Below are 15340 nucleotides of genomic sequence, written 5' to 3' on the forward strand. Positions count from 1 at the left end.
TTTTAATAGACATCTTTCTAAAGAAGACATTCAGACGGCCAACAGGTACATGACAGATGCCCACCATCACTGATCATCAGGGAAATGCCAATCAAAGCCACCAGAGATGCCACCCCACACCTGGGAATGCCTGTTATCCAAAAGACAAGAGACAATAAGTGTTGGTGAGGCTGTGGAGAAAGGGGACGCCCTGTGCACTGTGGGTGGGAGTGTAGATTGGTGTGGCCACTATGGAAAACAGGGTGGAGGGGCCTCAAAAACTTACAGATAGAATAGCCACATGACCCAGGAATTCTTCCTCTGGGTGTGTATTCCAAGGAAATGAAATTTCCATCTCAAAGAGACATCATCACCCCCATGTTGCAATGTTCATTGCTAGATTATTTACAATAGCTGGATGTGGAGGCAAACTAAGTGTCCATTGACAAGTGACTGGATAAAGAAAATGCATATATATATAAAATTCAGCCATAATAAAAAAGAATATCTTGTCTTTTGTGACAATGTGGATGGACCTTGAGGGTCTTACGCTAAGTGAAATAAGTCAGACTGAGAAACACAAATATACGTTGTCACATATGTGGAATCTACAAAAGCTGAAGTCACAGACACAGTAGAGTGGCAGTTGCCAGGGCTGGGGGTGCAGGAAATGGGGAGACGCTGAGCAGAGGGCACACAGTTCCACGGGGAAGATGAGTGAGCTCTGGGGACCCGTGTATCGCACAGTGATGATGATTAACATACTCGCTGTATTATGTACTTGAAAGTTGTTAAGAGAGGAGACCTTAAATGTTATCATCACACACAAAACATGGTGATTATGCGAGGGGATGGAGGTGTGAGCCAGCTTTACTGTGGTGACCACTTCGCAATACACCCACGGGTCCAGTCACGTGGGACACCTTCAACTTGCACATGTTGTGTGTCAGTAATTTGTCAGTAAAGCTGGTGTAGTTAGTTCTGCTGGTGTGACAGCAAGTGATTTTTATCCTGGTATCACTCTCACAGTTTTCTATGTCCTCCAAATTTTATATAATCCACGTGGAGTGTACTTATTGGCAACAAGCCTGTAGTTTGCAAACGGGCAGGTGCTTTTTAGCCCACCATGCCGGGAGACCTGGCTGGTGGGAACCGGTGGTGATGAGGGGGCGGGGGCGGGGCAGNCCCTGTGTCCCCACAGAAGCTGAGAGCTGGGGAGCCTGTTTAGGGCGCCCTCCAGGAGAAGACCCCTGGCCGTCCCTGCGGTCACTTCGTCAGACCCTAAGGGCAGCGGGGCTCCTCCTCTCCTGGCCCCCTGCACCTGCCCTCTGTGTCCTCTGCCTCTGCTCCTGAGAGGGGCCTTAGCACGGGGTCTGCAGGCCACCTGCTGGCCGACATCCTGTCCGCCCCACAGGGTGGGCAGCGTGGTCTGCACAGCGCCCTCAGGGAAGTGGCTGCAGCTGTGTGAGTCAGAAGCCTCCAGGGCCTTGGCCACAGTTTCCAGTTCCTGTCTGATTAGCGGGAAATGCCAGGTCTTCCTTCCTGTCCCCCAAGTACAGACCCTCTTAGCAACGCGTGGGGCAAATAAGACAAACGAGAAAATCTCTTAGGAAGGTGCCACATAACGACTGGAAGTTACATTTTCCCTTCATAACAAAACCTGATTGACGTCCTTTGTTGCACCAAAATTTCTTTTTTCAATATTAGCTTCACATGGACTGTGTGGATTGTGATGGTGACGTGAACTCTTCCAAACTCCTTTCATTTTGCCCGTTAGTTAATGAGGGAACCAGCAGGATGTGACAGTTGAAGGTAAGAGTCAGAGCCACACTCTACGCCATCAGGAGTCTGGATGTCCTGGGTTTCCCTGGGTTTCCAGTGCTTGTGACTACAGAGCTAACGTCTGGAAGGTGCACATGTCACAGTGTTTACCTGAGGAGGAGACACACTCGGGACTCTTGAATAAACGCCATAAACCCTGTAATAGCTTTAGATGAACACACAATATTTTTACAATGACCTAGCAACCCCCTGAGCAAATGGGGAACACACGACACCAAACAGAGTCGATAATATCAATCTTTTCAGCCTGAGCTTGGCTAGCCTACACCTGTCCTTCCCTCCATCTTTCCAATTCTCCCTGGCAGCACACACGTGCCAGGTCCTACCTTGGTGACATGGGGGCTGACAGTGGCTGTGGAGCTGCTACTATTCACAGAGCGATGAATTTGCTTTTCAGTTCAGGGCTTTGGCAAACAGGAAGGCCCAGCTGGATTATGGCTTATTTGAGCCCCTATGGGATGGCACCCACGGGTGTGTGACTCCAAGAAGCCCGTCCCTGTACCCAGGAGGAGACCCCTGACACGGCCAGTGGCTGAAAGAAAGGGCTGCACCCTGGACCTGGGACTGTCTGGTTCTGATCCCAGGGAGCTTGGGCAAGAATAATCGTCCCAATAATGAGAGCAGCTCACATTTATGGAACCATTATTGAACACGGTGCTGAAAGCTCTCCTTAAATCCTATCAGTAACTCTGTCAGGTGGGCACCGTGACCATTTCCATTTCACGGACGAGAAAGCTGAAGGCAGGGAGGTTAGTAACTACTCAAGTCCACACAGCTGGGAAACAGGACCTGGACTCCACTCTAGCCTCTGACGCGGAGTCCAGGCTTCTGACTGTCACACTAGGTCACCTAGACTCACGCCCACGTCAGTTTCCAGTGGATCCAACACTGAAACACAATCACTGACCATAACAGGGCCAGTCTTCTTAAAACATGTCTAACTCCCATAAACTAACAGGAAAAGGGAACAGGGGCTGGGGACATATGCAGACATTCAGATGACAGAAAAGGAGCTTACAAAATGCAATAACATCAAATGATTGACTTCACTTATATGAGAAATGTGCGTTTAAATCACAATGAGATAGAATTTCCCCTTATTCATTTGACAAAAGGACCAAAAGCTTGATCGTCATGTGTTGGTGGGAAATCTCAACATTGTCGGTAAAGTGTGGGTTGGAACAGCCTCTGGAGGGCAGCTTAGCAAAATCTGTGACAGGTTCAGCTGTTCACGCCTTCCAGCCATTGAACCCACCCATGACCTAGCCTCACACACACACACACACACACACACACACACGCTTGTGTGCAGAGACTCAGGTTCCAGGCTGCTTAGTGCAGCATTGTGAGCGGTGGCAGAAAACAAGCTAAGTGTCCCTCAGAATTGCACGCGAGTAGGGCATGTGGAACAGTGTGTGGCCACTAAACGAGTCACCTCCATGTGTCCAGATGCACAGTGGGCTCCCACAGGTGTCACTATGAGGGAAGTCGGGGGTCAGAGGGCGTGTGTGGCATGTGTCCCCATGTGAGCAGATACATGCATGCGCTTGTAGATATGTGCCTTACCTCCGCTGGACACACAGGAATTGTGCCTGCTAGTGGGAAAGGGAAGGACCTCAATGGGTTGTGTGAGGGTCACTAGACACTTGCTGTCTGACAGCCGCTGATTTACAGGGACAGGGAAGTGTGTCTGGTGGGTGGGGGGGTGCCTCTTGCTCCAGGCTGTGAAAGTATTAAACTCCAACTGACCGGGAATTCCATGGCAGGTAGACGCTGCTAGAGTGACGGCAGTAACAGCTGAGCGCTCCCTGCTGAATGCTTCTATGGACCATTCTCTCTAACCTGCAGGAGCCCCGTCGGCACTTACCGTCCTCAAACCCACTGTCCATATGTGGGGACGCCAGGCTTAGACGTGAGGAACTGGCTAAAGGTCACTCAGCCAGGAAAGGCTGCCTTGCCCCCAGGTGCGAGTCACTCCAGCGCTAACACCTCAGTGATTTGCTGGCCAAGAGCCCAGGCCTGGCTCCCGGGAACCCTCACAGGTCAGCATGGCCCCAAGGTGCGACCTTCTCAGAGGTCCTGGGGCCACGAAAAGATTCCACTGACTCGGTGGCTTAAGCAACAGAAGTTCATTGTCTCACAGTCTGGAGACACAAGTCCAAAATCCAGACTTATTATGGGTTCTGGTGAGAAAAGGGCTGAGTGCTGTGTCCAGGGGACCTTTTGGGCCATGGCGCTGTGTCCCTGACTTGTTCACAGGGACCTGGTAGCACAATGGTGACCAGCCAGATTCCTCACCTTCCATGGCTTGTGTAGGGGAGTCCCTCCTGCATGCCAGGGCAAGGAGCGTCTGCCACAGGCCTCTACCTGCCCTGCGGTGCCTGAGGGACGTGTGGCAGGAAGGGACCGAGGAGGAGCTGTGAGGAGCTGGCAGGAGGCTGACGAGGGAAGACCTGTAACTCTCCTGGACAGCCTGAGGCAGGAACAGACTGACCATGGCCCCCATGATGCAGGCCTTGAATGCCTCTGGCCTTGGAGCCCCCACATTGTCAGTATGAGGGACACAGTCCTGTGAGGGGAGCTGAAGAGACTGAGGACGTGCCCAGTTAAGTCAGTGATTAAATGAATACAGAGATGCCTGAAATACTTGCCATGTGAACATTGTCATGAGCTGCGCTCGGCCCCCAGGGAGAGCCAGGAAGAGCAGGTGAGCAGGACGGAGGCAGGTCTGGTGCCAGGAGGACTTCAGGTTTGAAGGGACAGCTGTGTCCCCGGCAGGCAGCAGCCACCCCAGGCGGCCCATGAAGACAAGTTGTCCTTCCTTTCAGGATGAGGTCGTTCGTGTAACTTGCCCAGTTCCCGTCCTGTCGCCCCGGGTCCCTAGGAGGCACAGAGGCTGTCAGGCACCTGAAGAGGAAGGGGACTGGCTGGGGAAGTGCTGTCTTGGTGGCAGGGACAGTGGAACTCACCAAACAATCCTTTGCTCCCCCATGTTCTCTAGTCCCTGGCAGTTACCCAGGGCCCTGTCACTAGTGTGGCCACTAAACGTAACACGGATCACACTACTCCTGAAGTGACAAGTGTAACACACATGTGGTGCTCCTGGCCCCTGGCCTCTGTGGGGCCGAGAGCCGGTGAGAACATGTGGGTTCCGTGGGGCGCAGCTGCGAGGTGGTGGAGCCTCCACCCCTGTGCCAGAACCTCGCCCTCCCTGTGTCATGGGACACGTGCCATGGGACAGACACACCCTGTTCTAAGCCCCCAGGTGTTGTCATGGTTACCGCAGCACTGCCCAGCCCAGCCTGACAGCTACTCTGCCTAGAAAGGGGGAAGAAACCAGCTTCGTTATTGTCCCGGTGATTCCTGCTGTGAGCCCTGCTACCCCAGACTTAGGGCCTGAAAGGCCTCCCTGTGCAGTGTCAGGGTTTCTGTGATCAGGACCCCCGCTGTTCCCAGGCTCCTCTGGCTCAGGGTCTCTCAGACAGAAACCAGGACCTCGGCTGGGGCTTGAGACTCAGGGGAGGGGTCTGCTGCCAGCTCATCACGGTTGCTGGTGGCATGCACTCCCTGTGGCTGCTGGCCCAGGGCCCTGCCCCTCCCCTGCGGTGGCCCAAGGCTGCTCCCAGCTCTGTGGCACTCCATTCCTTATAAGCCAGTCCCAGGTGTGGCCACACTCCAGGTGAGGGGTCAACAGGGTGACCACAAGGGGGACGGAGCCTCTCTAGAACCTGTTCCTACAGATGCGCTTCTCACTGACGGGAGATGTCCTGGGCACCGCTGTCCATGATGTCATTCACCTCACCTGTCACCGTGAGGCAGGGAGGGGTCTGCAGGTCTGCAGGTGGCCGAGTGGCCTGCCCAGGGCTGCACCCGCTACAGCAGGACTTGATTCCGAATGTTCACATTCGCTGCCCCAGGCTGCCTCCCGAGACCCCAGGGACAGCCCTGGTGACTTCCCCGGAAGACGGGTGGTGTGGTCCTTCCTACATCCCTCACGTCACCCTTTTCCGATGCCCTAGGCGTCTGTGGCACTGGGTCCCTGAGTTCTGGAGGTGCGGATTCCAGAGCACATGTCTCTCTGAAGAGGGTCCAAGGAGGCTCCGTGTTGTTCAACGTGACTCGGGAGCTGGAAGGAGACACAGAAGCTCAGCTGGAGGAGATGGCGTGGGGCTTTGGCCCCGAGACCACCTACAGAGTCCTGCTGCGAGTGGGCAGCGGTGGGGACCTGCCAACCTGGGTCAGCCTCCAGGACAAGTACAGACACAGGGTCCGTGTGCCCAATATGACGTCCCTGCTTATTGAGAACCTGACCCCTGAGGACAGTGGGCAGTACCGGGCTCGAGCCAGCTTCTCTGGAGGAAGGGAATTTACCCAGGTGTTTCAGCTCACTGTCTACGGTAGGTGACACCTCACCCCCTCCCAGGGCCACCTCCTTTTCTGGTCCCCACTAGTGTCACATAGGCCCTCCTACAGGGACTCCTTCCAGACCCAGCCTTCAGTCTCTCTTAGCTCCCGGGAAGTCAGGTGAGTGGGCTCAGCTCAAGTGCAGAGCAGACCTGACACTCACACCTGAGCTAGAGTCACTGCAGTGTTTGGTGACAGGAAGACAGAACCTGGGAGGGGATGGGGTTATCGCCACAACACTTCTGCCTCTTTAGAGGAATCAGTGCAGCCATAGGTCATCGGTGTGATAGTTTCCTGTGCTGCTGTCACAAAGTACGACAGCTCCGTGCTTAGATCAACACAGACTCATTATCTCACGGGCCATAGGTGAGAGGTCACACACTGAGTGGGGGGCAGGGTGTCAGCAGTGCTGCTGCCCTTCCACGGGCTCTGGGGACCCACCACTGCCTTTCCCACCACCCAGTGGCGCCCGCGTCCCTGCATGGGGGCCGCCCTGCCCACCTCCCAGGCCAGCAGTGCTGGTCTCGTCCTCCTCACGCTGCCGCCCTCTGAACCCTCTCCTTCCGTTTCCACTTTGAAGGACCTGAGCTCACACGGATCCCACCCAGACTCTCCCCAAGAACCTCCTTATTGTCCTGCAGTTGATTAGCAATGGTAATTCTGCTCCCTTATTCTCCTTGCGTGTCATCCAACGTGCTCACAGGATTTCACAGTTACCACGTGGACATTGTGGGGGCCACTGCTCGGCCCACCACAGTCTGGAAACCCACGTGTAGGCAGGTGCTCCCTGCCCCGCCCGCGCTCACCCAGCAACTGGCCGAGGCCTCACTCACCGACACCCCACACATCCAGCTCGGAAAGCCTCCAGACATGCCGGGGACAGGTCACACGGCCACACTTCTTAGGCTCATCAGGCCACTTCTTTCCTTCCCTAGAGAACCTCTCTGCATAGGGCACATCCTGCTGCAGCCAGTGGCTTCTGCAGCTTTATGTCCCTGTAGGATTCTGTCACTTGGCTTCCTGTGTGGACCTCAAGTTCAGTGGCCTGTGCTGACCACGCTCACAGCGGCCCTTCCTCGTCGCTATCACCGCCTTTCCCACAAATGTCTGTTTGCGGGAGCACAGGCCTTTCTCTGGGCTCCCAGAGCTGGCGGCTTCCTCTCTCCCTGGGCTGAGCCGTCCCACGGGGCCTCAGCAGGAGACATAGAGCATGGCCCTAGCCTCGGCCATTCCTCCTGTGCCAGACTCTGCACCTCCCGGGAGACACCCCAACTTCTGAGAAATGATGGGCCTTGAGTAGGTGGGGTCCAGGCTTTATTTTCTTGAGGGAGATTTTTAAGAGTTGCTCAGTCTGGTGGGATCATATTGGGCTTCACCCCGCGGTTGCCTTCCTTGTGATCACTCACTTGCTGTATATTTTGGCCAAATTCTGTTTCACCTGGAAAGTGCTCTCGCCTCCTAGCGGGAGGACGCCACGGCTGGGTGAGACTGGGTGAGAACCTGCACTGTGAAGGGCCCCCCTCCTGAGCCTTCTGTCTCCCCCACCCCTCCACCACAGAGCCAGTGTCCCTCCCCCAGATCCTGGCCAAGTCACTGTCTGTCACAGCTGACTGGTGCAACGTCACCCTGGAGTGCAGAGCCGTGGGGGCCTCTAAGGACCTGAATGTGACCTGGTGGCACAGTGACCTCCCCAGGAAGTGGCAGCAGACAGTGATCCTGGGACCAGGCCTCAGCGTCTGGCCCCTGGCTGTGCGCCTGCCCCTGGACCAGGCCAACACCAGCCTCACCTGTAATGCCAGCAACCAGGTGGACCTGAAAACTGCCACCACCACCCTGGGGGACATCTGTGCCCATCGTAAGTATAAAATGCCCGGGGAAAGCTCCAGGTAGCACTGCGGTCCCTGTGGGTTACAGCACACCTTCCACTGGTCACACACACAGAGCGGCTGTGAGTCATACCCAACTCGTGTCTGCATTTAAATGTCTCTCACCGTCTACCCTCCTCTGCACCCTGGCCATTGCTGACCCAGGAGGAAGCCTTCCTCCCACCCCCACCGTCACCCAGAGCCGTCTTCTGGACACAGAACCTGGGTTGTGTCATTTCCTGTGTCGTCTGTGGGATTGGTCTCCAGGGGCTCCCTGAGGGATTCCCTGGGGGGACACCACCCACCTGTGTATCTGACCTCACTCACACCCCGCACACCCAACGCTTCCCGATACATCTCGCCTTTGCAGGCTGTGAGCTCCAGACAGCCTGTGCCTCCACCACCCGCCCTCCCACACGAATCCTTCATTTCTCGTCGTATTTTATTGAAGGGTTTCCCTCAGACACAGCTGACTTTGTGATCATGTGACCCATGCTGTCACACAGGGCCCCTTGCTGGGTTTCAAGCTCGGCCTTCAATGAAGTTGAACAAAAGGCCCTTGGTCCTGTTTTCATGGGGCCATGTGGCGCTGTCCTTGCCCTGCCCTCAGGTGTCACCTCCTTCCAGGAGCAGTCCATGGCCCCCACACTGGTGGCAGTGCTGTCTCTGAATGGATGGGTGTCCTTTGTAGCCTGGACACCTTGTCCTCCGTTGGCTCCATGTGCCAAGCAGGGCTTTTGGACAAGTTTGCTCACAGCTGGTGTCGCACTGAGTGAGTGACTCACCTGTGCCCCTGTGTGCAGCCTCAGCATTGAACCCATCCCCCACCCGCTGAGGGGTCTGACGTGTCAGCATCATGTAAAACCCATCACCCTCTCCTCCCACCACAATCTGATGTCCCAGGTGAATTTCAACACTCAGCATGACCCACAAGACCCCCAATCATTCCTGCTCCATCCCTGTCCTGCCAGTCACAGGGGTGCTGGCAACTCCCAAGGGCTTGCTTTCTCCAGGATTCCGCCCTTCCTGGAGTGTCATAACCACCCAAAGTGTCTGGGAAGCTCCTATGTTTCCCTGCAGACTGAGTATACCCATCACCTCATCTGCCATTCCTGTCCTCCCTCCTGGGTGACGAGCTCCTCAGGGCAACACCATCCTTGTCATCTCTCTGTACCTGCCATGCTGCTCCGTCCTCGGCACTGAACCAGGACCCTGCGGACTTCTCCACCTGCTCTGTCTCTCTCTCCCCTTGGCAGTGGGTACCTCACATTCTCTCTTGTCTTACCCTTCCTCACTCTCCATGTGAGAGAAACAGATCCACAGGGACAGGCCACTCGTCACCACCTGCTAGGCATTGTAGTTGCTGTCATGTCTGCGCTGCTGACTGTGGGAGTCGGGCTGTACCTGTGGAAGACACGTGGGAAGAAGAAAGAGGAGATGGAGACGGGAACAGGCAGGTTGCGGTTCCCCTTCAGGCCCGGACCCTCCCGCACGGTGCCCCTGGCTCCCTTTGTCCCTTTGTCCCTGCACAGGGTGGTGGTGTGGCTCTGGCTTTGGAGGTCACAGCAGTGGGGGGGGGGTTCTGAGGCTCAGAGTCGAGCTTTATTTTGCGTGTGACTCAGGTGCGGGATTGGAGGAGGGCCGTCGAGTCCATGAGGATGACATCCACTATATAGAGCTGAGCCAGCAAGAGCCCAAGGAGGGCGGGGACAAGGTGAGAGCTGGGAGCTGTGCCACCTGGGCTCCCCAGGTCCCTGTGTGCCCCCGTCAGGTTTGTCAAACCCGGTCATCTGCCCTTTCTGGCCCCTCTGCCTCCTTACCTCCTTCTGGCGAGTCGACATCACAGTAAGAACGTTTACAGGGGACCCGTGTCGTGCGGGCCCCTTGGGAGACACTTCCGCAGTCATGTCAGCAGCACTGCTGCCACGCAGGCCCCTGGGGACCCCTCAGCTGCTCCAGATGCCCTGTTTCTTACACTCCTAGGGCGTCCGTGGACAACATCTGGAAGGAAAGAGACCTGTCACTACTCTCTACAGTGAGGTCCACAGGCCAGGCCCGGCCATGAAGGTCAATTAAGGGGAAGAAACAGGAGAAGGCAGCACTCCCAGGCTACTTCCGTTCCCAGCAGGATGCCTGCAGACACATCCTCTCCCAGCTCTGCTCCAGCTCCAGCTGCCTGGTCAGCGTTACTCTGACCCTTGTGCCCTCAGCTCCCTGGTCACACAAGACCAATGTCACATGCGCCACTTTTTCTGCTGGTGAAATGGGATCTCTGGGGATGTGGGCACCCCCACTGCCGGATGGGCCAAGGTCACTGGGCGGCCACCACAGAAACACCACAGAGGTACAGAGACATGGCTAGCAGGCGCTGCGTGCTTCCTGCATCCTCTGGCCTCGGTCACCTCCCACTTCCTGGGTCCTCCAGTCATGAGTCATGTCGCCACTGCTCTGATGGTTCTGCCACGTCCACGAGGTCAGTCCACCGCCTTCAGATGTACTGATGGATGGCTCTCGGGGGTAGTCCTGGGCTGTGCACAGGATTCTTTGTTGGGCTATGGATGTCCCAATACTGACTGTGTCTTAACAGGGAGAGACAAAGGGAAAGACTCAGGCTGTCCCACTGCTGATTCTGCTTTTCCTGTAAGAGGAAGGGCCTCCACCAAAGGATGCTGATTCCGGTGAGTAGGAGCATGACACCAGCGTGTCCCTGACTCTGAACAGGCAGAACGTGTGCTAGGAGAGCAGCTCTAAACCGAATCGCTGCCAGATTTGATCAGAATGGTACACACTTCCCACCTTGGACCCCAGCACCTCCTGGCTGAGTTGGATAGGCACATTGAGGTTCCACGAGTTGGTCCCCTCGAGGAGAGGGCCAGAGCCAGGATGGACGATGAGGCTATATGACCCTTAAAAGTATCCCAGAGAGGGCTGGCCAGGTGGTTCAGTTGGTTAAGAACTTGCTCAAGAGTGCGAGCTCTGAGCAACAGCCGTTCGATGCCCGGCCCGAGCTGAGCTGCCACTGAGCTGCCAACAGGTGGCAGGATGGCTCGGCTAAAACAAAAAAGGTGTCCCAGAGAGACGAGCTCTGCCCCCACCATTAGCAAAATGAGGGAGTGAGATGTCACACAGGACAGACGCGCTTAGAGCCACAGTAACTGTTGTGCTGGGTCTTCTTTCCCACCTATGGAGGGAATTTGCAAGGAGCTATGCAAATTTTCTGAGAAGATGTAATGAGACGGACAACATTTTCTTCTCCAAAATCCCAAAGAGGCTGAGAAAGGCAGACTAGCATGAGGAAAACATGAGATGAGCAACCAGAGTAGACACGTGGATGCCCCCTCTGAGGTGGTCGTCAATTTTCTGAAATTGGCTTTGAAAGGACAGTGAGGGGACTGCCCACAAGATGGCAGACGCTGTGCACTGTAATCTTCTTATGCTAACCTGCAGAGATGCAGTGAGGTTATTTATGTTCAGTTCACCTCGCTCATTTCAGGGAATGCAAACAGGACAGGTGTGAATCGTCACGGAACTTCCCCTGGCGTGGGGAGGCTGTGAGAACAGAGGCTAAAAAGTTAGTGAAGGGCCGGCCGAGTGGCGCGTTGGTTAAGAGCTGGCTTGGGATGCCAGACCCCAATTTGGATCCCACATATGAGGGCCAGTGACACTGCCCTCCACAGCTAAGATGCTGAACAACAGCTCAACCTGGAGCTGGGCTGCTGTGAGTCACTGGCGATGGCGTTGCCTGCAGCCACTGCTGCAGTGGGTTGCCATGGGCTACCGTGTGTAGCCAGCAGCCAGCGTGAGCGGCCAGCAGCCGCCGTGAGCGGCCGTCCAGAAGCCGGCGACTGATCTGCCTCGCCCGGTAAGAGCGCTATGATGGTGCCAACTTGGGCCAGTGAAGCAATATCCTCCACAACTAGACTGAAGAACAAAAGGACAGCAACTTGTCTGTTCCCCTCCCCCAATTCCCCAGTAAAAAAAAATCTTAAAAAAAAAAAAGGTTAGTGAAGACTGAAAACAGCACAAGATCATCCCAGGAATAAAAGTCAGGTCAGATCAAGTTTAATGAAGCTGACATGTGAGTTACCTAAACATGATCATCCTTAGAAACGGAGGACCAGATGGAGTCCCTGCTATGTTACTGACTGACAGGGCGCCATTAACCAGTGATGCACGGTGGGTTTCTACGCTGAAGCCCAAAACTTGTCTGCCTATTTAGGTGGGATGAGTGTGTAACTCCAAAGATCAACCAGGACTTCAGCGTGAACCAAGCTGACCTTTTCCTCTTCTCAGCCATGTCCACTCCTCCCCACACAGGACAAACCCCAGACAGAGCCCCTCGTGATGAGTCATATATGGGAACTGAACCAACAGCTTCCCAGAACCATAAACAGCCACTGTCCGGCCTCACTCAGCCTTCATGACTGATGAGCAAGCATCTCCCTTGGCCTCTTCTTCCTTGTTTGATTTTTACGGTATTCGAAAGAAAATTTAATTTCTCCCCCAGGCAGTTCACGGGACCTGCCTGTATTGGCTCAATCAGCTTTTATGCATCTGCAGTCCTGAGCACTGCCTGTAACCAAGTCTTGTCTGGGACACTGTGATGGGGGTGAGGGGGCGAGAAAGGGCACACAAAAAACATAGAAAAATACGTCATGACTTTTCCGACGACCCAATACTTGTCAAGCCAACAAGTTAATTTTCTAAAAGGTGCTCAAATTCATGAATCATCATGGAAAAAGAAACGAAACAAGAAGCCAGTTTTCATACATCAAACTGATATTCAGGATAAGAATGACCAGTATTGGCAAGGCTGTGGGAAAACAGGAAGTCCCATGCACTCTCAGTGGGAATGTAAATATGCACAGCTTTTTGGGGAGCAGTTTGTCAATATATAAATGTACAATTCACGTTGGTCCTGAAATTCTACTTCTAGGAATTGATCTTAGGAGGAAAGCTGTATATATGCTCAAAGAAACGTGTTAAAGGGTGTTATGGCTGAAACTGCTGGTGGCCTACCCATTCTCTATCCTCTGCCTCCCATCTGTGTATTTGGTGGTAGTGAGGTGCCTGACTAAAAACTGACATTTCCCAGGCTCCCTTCTCGGACAGGGAAGGCCAATGAAATGTAAGCAGAAGTCACTGGGTGGGACTTGAGGGAAAGCTGTCTCGCCCGTCTCCTCCTTTCTTCTTTCTGTTGTCTGAAACATGGACGTGATGGCTAGCATTCCAGCAACCATTTTGTGACCTTGACGATGGGAAGCACACACTAAGGATCAGAAAAATACATGGAGCCTGGGACCCTGACGCTACATAGAGTTAATTTTTTTTTTCCTCACAGTTCTCCCCTACAATTTGTTTCTGGACACAAGAGACAAACAAGCTCATGATTAGGTCTCTCTCGTTAGAAGCAAAGTGTGTTTCTAACAGTCACAGATTCTATTGTAACATTCCTTTAAAGTGAAGGAACAATTTAGAGCCTAAGTGTCCCTGGCTCTCACTCTCCTGAAATTTTCCACATCCAATTCCAGCCTCAGTACTGAGGATCCTTAATTAAATCTCTTTTTTTTCTTAAAGAAACTTGAACGTGAGCCCATTAGTACATTCCTCTCAAGCTGCTGAAGAACCAAACTTGTAATGCAAATATTTTTAAGTTTCTGGAAAATCTTGGAGTATACAAGATTTAATGACTAGAAACTATATAGGACTCAAAATGATAGATTTAAAAAACTGGGAATTTGTAGAGAGAGAGAAAAAAAATGCTCAATTCTCAATGAATATGGGAAAGGAAATATATAGCATTCTACTCTTAGCATTTATAATTAAAGGAAAAATAGGTTCAAGCTCTTTTTTATCAATTTACAGAAAGGCACTTGTAAAATTAAAAACAGGGTGTTCACCTTCAGAATCACTGGGAGGTAGAGAGGACAAAGAAATAGAGTCAGATTCAGTGTTCTAGAAACTTTTCATGGCAGGGTTATAAAAAATAAGGTAAAAGATTTTAAGCTGAGAATCCCACTGTATGTATGTTTACTGATTTGTGAATCTCCATTTTAAAGCATACATCAATAATTAAAATACATATATAGAAATATGAGATATTCGTATCCATGAAATGAACAATACTTTAACACGTTCATGATGGCTTCAAGCAGCCCTAGCCAAAAATAACCCCTCAAGACAATGTGCATTTACGGTAAGATTTATTATTCATAGTAGTGGAGGCAAGGGCGTATTTCATGTGGCCTTGAAATTTTTTGGTGACTTTTGAGTTTTTGAATTAAATTCAAGCTAGGGACGCTTGAAGAGCTTACACCAGATGCGGGAGCAGGGGCAGCTCCTTTGGTGCTTTAGTCTACGGATGTCAGAGGAGATATTTTTCAACCACTCTGCCCCGCTGTGCTGGTTGGTTCAGTGCTATCCCTGCCCCCTAGACAGTGAGCATCTGACCTTGGCCTAGCAAGTGAGAGCACCACCTTGAACCCTGCCAGAGGGGCCCCACGCTTTCTCCTGGGTCCAATCACTCACATGTGACTGTCTGACAAACACAGAAGGCACCAGGGAAATCCTGTTATATGTTAGGGGGCGTTTTTTCCTTTCTTATTAATAAAAACGTAAACAGACTTCTGATACCACAATGGATCACCTCACATAACACACTTTAGAGACCACTACTTTATCTAAAAGATAACATTTGTTTTTTATATTATTTTGAAATGCACAGAAAAACATACCCAGAGCAACTATACAAAAATGCTTATGTTCAATTGAAAATAATCCAAAGGCTTTAATAGACATCTTTCTAAAGAAGACATTTAAATGGCCAACAGGTACATGAAAGATGCTCACCATCACTAATCATCAGGGAAATGCCAATCAAACCCACCAGAGATGCCACTTCACACCTGTTGGAATGGCTGTTATCCAAAAGACAAGAGACAATAAATGTTGGTGAGGCTGTGGAGAAAGGGGACCCCCTGTGCACAGCAGGTGGGAGTGTAAATTGGTGTGGCCACTATGGAAAACAGGGTGGAGGGGCCTCAAAAACTTACAAATAGAATAGCCACCTGACCCAGGAATTCTTCCTCTGGGTGTGTATCCAAAGGAAATGAAATCTCCATCTCAGAGACATCATCACCCCCAAGTTGCAATGTTCAATGCTAGATTATTTACAATAGCAGGATGTGTAGGCAACCTAAGTATCTACTGACAAGTGACTGGATAAAGAAAATGCATATATATATATATAT

At 52.6% G+C, this 15340-nt stretch overlaps 1 protein-coding gene across 6 annotated transcripts in view; it reads left to right on the plus strand.

Annotated features, from left to right (window-relative positions):
- Positions 1–15340, plus strand: part of LOC109377783 (SLAM family member 5-like) — a 62151-nt gene that overhangs the window by 32015 nt on the left and 14796 nt on the right. For 2 of the 6 annotated variants that reach the window (XM_019634244.1, XM_019634242.1), the window contains exons 5-6: positions 9713–9804; positions 10074–11741. In XM_019634244.1, coding sequence (XP_019489789.1) covers positions 9713–9804; positions 10074–10166 — 185 coding nt within the window. In that variant the 3' untranslated portion in view covers positions 10167–11741. Of the gene's footprint in view, positions 1–5840; positions 6219–7783; positions 8081–9405; positions 9544–9712; positions 9805–10073; positions 11742–15340 lie in introns of those variants that run through there. The other 4 variants (XM_019634245.1, XR_002122933.1, XR_002122934.1 and 1 more) reach the window with 4 other exon arrangements.

Source organism: Hipposideros armiger, unplaced genomic scaffold, assembly GCF_001890085.2.
Source record: "Hipposideros armiger isolate ML-2016 unplaced genomic scaffold, ASM189008v1 scaffold_1553, whole genome shotgun sequence".
NCBI classification, from domain to species: Eukaryota; Metazoa; Chordata; class Mammalia; order Chiroptera; family Hipposideridae; genus Hipposideros; species Hipposideros armiger.